We start from the raw sequence: 7500 nt of genomic DNA, 5'->3' as shown, positions 1-7500 counted from the left end.
AAGGACGTGCCAGGTGTTTACGTTGATGTTGTTCACTTCATCGATTGGATAAATGACATTATGTATGGCGCTCCAGTTGCCGAAGTAGCACAACCAAGCAATGGTTATTCCCGCAAGTAATTAGTCTTTGGGATTCCTTGTTGACAATCAAAGTGTTATTTAGTACGTTTTTTACTAGATGTTACATGTTTGCGTATTTTGTTACCTATATACCTTGAATATGGGTTTTAATCTGTGATATTTTCTATATAAAAAAATCGAATTCAAGTCTTTGTATTCCTATCCTGCAACAATACCAAGTCTTTCTAAATGACATTGCAAAACATGACCGCATGATATGTTGACAATATCCAAATGGAAATGATAAATATAGATGTTAGGAGATGAAACCTTACATAAAACAAGAATAGCCAATTTGACATGCTACTATATTTATAATTGTAACGATCATTTTGATAATACCATTAGAGGGGAAATTGACTGCTGAGATATTCAAAGCTGTGTCAATTAACTACAAAGGGGAAATAACTGCTTGTAATACAATCCGTCAAAACCCAGACACCAGATAATAAAATCCTAATTAAACAATTTTTACTTCTATTCCAGCAAAAACATTCGCAATTTTACCTTGCATATCCCATAAAAATTACCTGAATTTTTTCAGCGTTATGAAAAGAAAGCTTATGATTTTTATACTATTTCTAGTCAAGCAATAAAAGATTCATAGTCATCTCGTTCATCTCTCTTCGATTCTTGTACTTTTTCTATCTCTTATATTGTTCTCATATATGCTCTAACATCTTGGGTGATTCTTGCTTTTATCTGAAATATCGCTATCATATCTCTAATGCCTCTTCCTTTGTCAGGAATATTGCTGTATCAACTTAAGAAAATTAAAAAAAAATATATACTATCACTTGTTTCACTGGAAATTAATTTATAAAAATATCTAATCTTGATAATTAATGACAATAGATAACCTTTAACACTATAATAATTAAACTCTTATTGAAATTCCATGAAAGTAACTGATAAACTTAAAAGTTTTTAGCTCACACGAAGTAATCAAACACATAGCAATTTACGTTTTCACATAAATCTCACAGGGCCAGTTACTAAGATTTATAAAATAACAGCACGTACAATAACACAATAAATTTGAAATCACTTTCAAAGTTTTAGTAACATTTTAACACACTATACACGATATATGTTGGGCATAAACACACACTCGAGGTACTTGAGAGAGAGATGCGAACTTGGCTCATACAAAGGATAGGCTGGATCTCTTCTGCTCCTATGCATTCCAAAGGGCACATATATATTGACTTAATTATTCTAGCTGCTTCTAGGTCAAGGGTCTAGAAGCTTGGGGGCCATGACTAACGGCATAACAGTTGCCAATTGAGTCTATCAAACGGGAGAATCTAACCTCGCTTGCAAGGCAACCCTCTCTCAGCAACTCTGCCCACCCCCGTTCTCGGAACAATAAAGAAAAAACAGATAAAACTAATTCTGGGGTTTTCAAGAATATTCTAAAGCCGTGGTAAAAATAAGAATTGTGTAATCTCTCACAAACATGATGCAATACCTCATGAAAACATAAACAAAATTACATAAGCCTTTGTTCATATTATGTATGGTTCGTATAGCACACTTAATCGAGATTGCATAAGACTTCATGATAAAATACGTGAAATAAAAAGTTAATTCTTAAAATTAACGTAAACTTACATATGCTGACTTGAATGAAAAATACAACGAAATGAATGAAGAAAGTCTTACACAATTTACATACAAATACTTAAAACCTACAAGAGAGGAATTCACCTTACGAGCTGGCTATATGCCTCTTAAATTCACAAATAAAATACATGAATGAAATATTTACTCTACATTAGACCAGCTTCGTAAGAATATACTGTACATGTTGTAACCAACAACTAAAATCATAAAATTATAAGAGTAATTTCGTATAGGATAAAAGGAGCCTGGGGGAAGTGGGAGGTAGCAGGAGTGGTATATGATTAGAAAATTCCAATCAAGCTAAAAGTCAAGATCTATATTGCAGTATTGAGATCAGTGTTAACGTATAGATTGGAAACCTGGGCTCTAAGATGAAAAGAGAAACCAAATCTTGAGATTGGTTGATTGATTTTAAGTTTTCTGGCATCCTGACATCGAAGGTCATTGACGCCAATATCATTTGTTATAAATAAAGAATAAAATTAAATTTAATTACAAGCCATAGAGGCGAAGATGTCCTTTTCAAAGTTATAAAGCTTTCAGAAATCCTACTCCTGAAATAAATCTAAAAATACCACTATCATATTACAACACATCCTGCCCAAGAAACTTGGCAAGAATGAACCTACCACCCTCACCTTGAGCCTCGAACTGATATCTATTTTGTAACTTGCTAAAAGTGGGGAATTCAGTCAACAAATGCCTCACTGTCAGGGTACCAAAAATTGCCTCAATATGGCTGGTATTGGCCAGTCATAAGAAACTTGTGTGACAACAGAGTGTGACCAATGCGGAGATGATAAAGAGTCGTCTCCCATTTTCGGGGCATCATGTTATAGCTCCAAGGAGATATAACATTCGGTATCGCTCTCATTTTATTTCCATCTAAGCTATCCCAATGCTGTTGCCAATTATCATAAAACAAACTCTTAATGCTTTGTAAAATAAATCATTACAGATGATGGGATACCTTCTTGGTAGCAACTCAGCTGCACCATTCTTTGCCTGTAAATCTGCCTTCTCATTTCCAGACACACGTGTGCCGGAACCCAGCAAAATTTAACAGTTATACCTATCACCCAAATACTAAAGAGCCATTCTAAAATCTTTAAATCTAAAGGGTTACTGGAATTAAAAACTTCCAAGCTTTTAGAACTTTAATCACTAATAATGGTAAAATTGCTCTCCTTTTACAATGCTATTTTTTCTATAGCAGTTAGTATGCCCTATAGTTCTGCAGTAAATATAGAGAACAGAAACGAGAATGCTGAGGTGGATGATAGGAATATCAATGCTTGAAAGAATGCAAAATCATGAAATGAGAAAAATGGTAAGCATAGTAAAGATTACAGAGGTGATGAGAGTGTCACGACTGAGATGGTGTGAGCAGGTGTTGAGGGTGGATGCTGGAGAAGGAATGGGGAGGGCTTGGGAGGATCCTGTTATGGGGGTGGGGAGATCGAGAGGGAGGCAAAAAACCAGATGGCGAGATACGGAGAAGCATGATATGGAGAGAACAGGTTTGGTGGAAGAGGATGCCTTTCATAAAAGAGATTGGAGAGAGCGAATCCGGCAACCGACCCCTTAATGGATGGATAACGGTGGAAAAGAAGAGTAATTTTGAACTCACGAATAACTAAGCAGTAAAAATTTAGTTAGCTAATACCATAACATGGTGAATCTAGCGTGTTCTGCACAAATCCGTAAAAAATCTTAAAATATTCAATAAGAAAATCAACGAGGGAAACATGACCGACTCTTGAGTACCAATAATGCGAATACCCGTGTCACAACAACAAGTGTCTGTGCAGGAAAGAAGAGGACAATGAAATACCCTTCAAGGGGAGACAAAGCCTTTCTAGTAATGGTTCCAAGTGTGCGTTATGGGATTCAAGCGTCGAATCTATTAAAAAATGAACGAGGTTGTTATGTTATCTGAGTTCCCTTCCATCAGAATGGATTCCTTATTGCTACCTTTGGTACAAATTAGATGGCCTTTACACCGATTACGTGGGTGTCTATGGGAGGACGAAGTATTGACCGATGGAGAAAGGGATTTTAATAAAGTATTTTACATTAAATTCCTGCCACGACAAAAATAAAATTAGAAGAAGCTTGGAACTGAAGATCGCATCGAGGCCAAACATGTTGAGAGCCATGACACGTTGATTGATAGTGACGGATTTGATACTATAAAAATCATTAAATAAAGATCGATATTCAGTTTTACCCAACAAACTGTGATGATCTTCAAAATATAAGAAAAATGCCATACGGGGAGAAGCTACTGAATATAAGTAAAATAATACACAGTAATAATTGGATTCATCTTAAGTTTGTGAATGGGTATGTTCTTGGATCAATAAAAAGACACAAGAAAGAATTTCACATGGCATATAGACATTAGGGTAATAGGGGGAAAGAAAAATAACGGGAAGTATTAAAATGAAGGAGCAGGTAAGAAATCGAATGATAGGGGATACAATATGGCAGAAGAATCACAGCAGAAAACAACTATATGGAAAGGAGAAAAGATAAAATAAGTGACATAGAGGAATATGAAAAACTGATCGTAGATAAAAGATACTCCTGTAATAGAATAAAATAAAATTGCTTATTGAAATACAGCGATGTAACAAAACAAAAAGTTCGTTCAAAGAAATACATCGTTAATAGTTTGGAAATGCATTCGACTTGCCTCGTTTTATCTCGTCGAACAAAATTTCAAAAGTAAAACCTCCCATTGTGTTCGGGTTTTCCATCTAGTCGTGACATCACTAATCTCTTAGTTGTCATGTCATGAATTTCGCTCTAAATTTATTGAACAAATTTCCACTGTTTCCTCTCTAACCGAACCCTTTAAAAATTGTGGGTATTACATAGTGTATTAATTCTTATAAATCGATTAGACTGTCGCCCATATCGAAGACTATAGCATAAATTGTATGGAAAGAATGTAGGAACATGTTATGACGTCAGAGAATCGTCACTATGTGGTTTGACTGCATCTTTCCCTGGGGATTTTTTTTGCGTGTCTCAAGCCCAGGTGGGTTCCAGCATAGATATATAGCTGACCGCCACATCTCAAGCCGTAGTTCTGCACACACCAAGACAGCAGTAAGGTAAGCATTCGCTCCAGATATCAAGTGATAAAAATGTTAATTTCATCCACTAAATTAAAGTAGCCCTTGCATAGGCTCATTAGTCTTTATATATAAATGTGTAATCATTTCTTTAGTCCAATTCTTTTAATTCCATCGTTGATAAAAGGAATTAATAAAAAATAAATAAAACATAAAAATAGCATTATGTACCAGTCGTATCAGTGACTAACTTCTCACCAACTGAAAATACATTTTATGGGAATTTCGCATCAGACAAAAACAAATTATAAAATCCAAAACAAAAACGTTAATTTTCACTTTATATTTCACCAATCGAATTTACTTACAAATTACGTAGGGAAACTACCAATATACTTAAATACATTCAGCAAACTCGATTCTCCCTGTTGTATAAGCATAATGAAAAAAAAACCTTTATGAATAAATGTCTAAATAACATTGCTTGGTTATATATAGCTTAATATATCTATAAGCACGTACGCTCACACACACACGTATATTATATATATATATATATATATATATATATATATATATATATATATATATATATATAATATATATATATATATATATATATATATATATATATATATATATTAAAGATGTAACTTTTATATACATAAAAACAAATCAACACAAAAACTCTATGAAAATCCACGAAATTTTTTGTCAAACGCATCATTTGGAAACGTGACATGAAAGCTGCATACACTCGAGTAGGCATTACATTTCCTAGCAACGTTCAACAACCCTTTATCTAATTTCCTTTGTTATTTTGTTTCTTTCTAGATGAGAACAGCAAAACTAGCACTCAGCCTCTTGTTGGTGGGACTTTGCAATGCCCTTCCTCAATACCAACCTGCAGAAGGCGTGGTAGATCCCATCGGCCCACTTGGCCCTTCGACAGGTTGCCCAGCCTACACCCACGACTGCGTTCCCTTCTACCTGTGTGACAATGGCGAAATCAACACATCAGGCACCGGCCTCATTGATCCTAGAATCAAACCAGTAAAATCCCAGGTGAGTATCACTAATTAACAAAGATCCCCAATAAATTTGAGGTATTCTGTAGTAAAGAACCAGATCAGAAGAAACTATATCAATGTCTTTGCTTCAAGTTTCCATTACCATAAATTTACTTATTAAAATGCAACACCGTTCTACTCTACACCTATGTCATTGTTTCATAAGACATTCTCATAAATAGGTAACTTTAACAAGAGCAGTAAAATATTACCTTTAATATTTATTAGTAGTATTAGAAATAGTATCAGTTGCAGCTGCATTCACAAAAGTAGCGGTATCTCATTTTAGCATATCATTTAAAGAATAAAAGACAAAAGGCCGTGGACTCACACTGCTGCATGAGAATAGGACACTCGGTTTTTAAGAAAGTAACAAAGAAAATAATAGAACAATAGCAGAATTTTCAGTATTCTTTATTCCATCCCCGTTTTCTCTTCCAGGACTGCATTATTCCAGACAATCCCGACACTCCTGGAGTGTGCTGCGGAATTCCAGGAGCAACACCGCCATCTGTCGTTCCATTGCAGATATGTCCAAATGGACTCGTGTGTCTGGAAGATTTCACTTGCCCACACGACCCCGCAAGTCTTTTGGACTTGGCTGTTACAAGAACCCCAGAAGTGAGTCTGATATCATGTCGGGTGTGCTAATCTATAGCTCTTTTTTTAAACAGAATATTCTATATAATTATGCAAATTAATATTCCACTCTTCCATCAATTTCTTATTATATGATTGACATTCCAAAATCTTTCTCGCTTGCAGGCCTGCTATGTGAACCCAGATGTGATTGGTGTTTGTTGCGTTCCTCCTGTCAAGATAATTGACACCTGCCCGGCTGAGTCAGTTTGTGTCCCCGACAGCCTCTGCCTGGGTGATGTTCTCACTGATGACAACAGTTACGTTCCTTTCGCCAACGGAGGTTCTTGGTCTCCTTGTGCTCTGAATGGCGATCATCAGAACTTGGGCGTCTGCTGTCGTAATCCAGTGGTAGTCACAGAGTCTCCTTACAAGCCTGCTGACAGATGCGGCGTCCGCAATTATGCCCTTGACGTCCGCTCTCCTGTGAAACTGAACAAAAACGAGGCCCAGTTTGGAGAGTTCCCTTGGCAAGCAGTTCTCTTCTTCTCAAACTTCACCTTCAAGTGTGGAGCTTCATTGGTGGGAGATCGATGGCTGCTTACCGGTGCTCACTGCGTTGATGGTTACCAATATGGCGACTTTAAAATCCGTCTTGGCGAATGGCGAGTCGACACCTACGATGAGCCTCTGCCTTACGTTGACGTCGACATCGCCTCTATCACCGTTCATCCTCTATTCAATCCCCAAAACCTCCACAATGACATCGCCGTCATCGAACTGACCACTCCCGTCAAACCTGAATTCCACATCAACACGCTCTGCCTGCCAAGCCCAAGTCAGGTCACAGAGGCTGGATTCCGTTGCATCGCCTCCGGCTGGGGCAAAGACGCCTTTGAGGGCGCTTTCCAGGCTATCCTCAAGAAGGTGGACGTCCCCTTCGTCGAGCACAAGTACTGCCAGGATCTACTGAGACAGACCCGCCTTGGCAAGTACTTCCAGTTGGACAAATCCTTCATGTG

General features: G+C 36.9%; 2 protein-coding genes across 2 annotated transcripts in view; both read left to right on the top strand.

The window, feature by feature from the left end:
* Positions 1-267, top strand: part of LOC137624328 (phenoloxidase-activating factor 2-like) — a 3336-nt gene extending 3069 nt beyond the window's left edge. The window contains exon 4 of the mRNA XM_068355003.1: positions 1-267. This exon is cut by the window's left edge and continues 963 nt beyond it. Within this exon, the coding sequence (XP_068211104.1) occupies positions 1-120 (120 nt within the window). The 3' untranslated portion in view covers positions 121-267.
* A 4503-nt stretch (positions 268-4770) lies between these two features.
* The window catches only part of LOC137624327 (phenoloxidase-activating factor 2-like), a 3126-nt gene continuing 396 nt past the window's right edge, over positions 4771-7500 (top strand). The window contains exons 1-4 of the mRNA XM_068355002.1: positions 4771-4868; positions 5664-5894; positions 6341-6520; positions 6665-7500. The exon at positions 6665-7500 is cut by the window's right edge and continues 396 nt beyond it. Coding sequence (XP_068211103.1) covers positions 5664-5894; positions 6341-6520; positions 6665-7500 — 1247 coding nt within the window. The 5' untranslated portion in view covers positions 4771-4868. The remainder of the gene's footprint in view (positions 4869-5663; positions 5895-6340; positions 6521-6664) is intronic.

This window comes from Palaemon carinicauda, chromosome 31 (assembly GCF_036898095.1).
Source record: "Palaemon carinicauda isolate YSFRI2023 chromosome 31, ASM3689809v2, whole genome shotgun sequence".
Taxonomy (NCBI): domain Eukaryota; kingdom Metazoa; phylum Arthropoda; class Malacostraca; order Decapoda; family Palaemonidae; genus Palaemon; species Palaemon carinicauda.
This window is presented reverse-complemented; position numbering and strand designations above follow the sequence as displayed.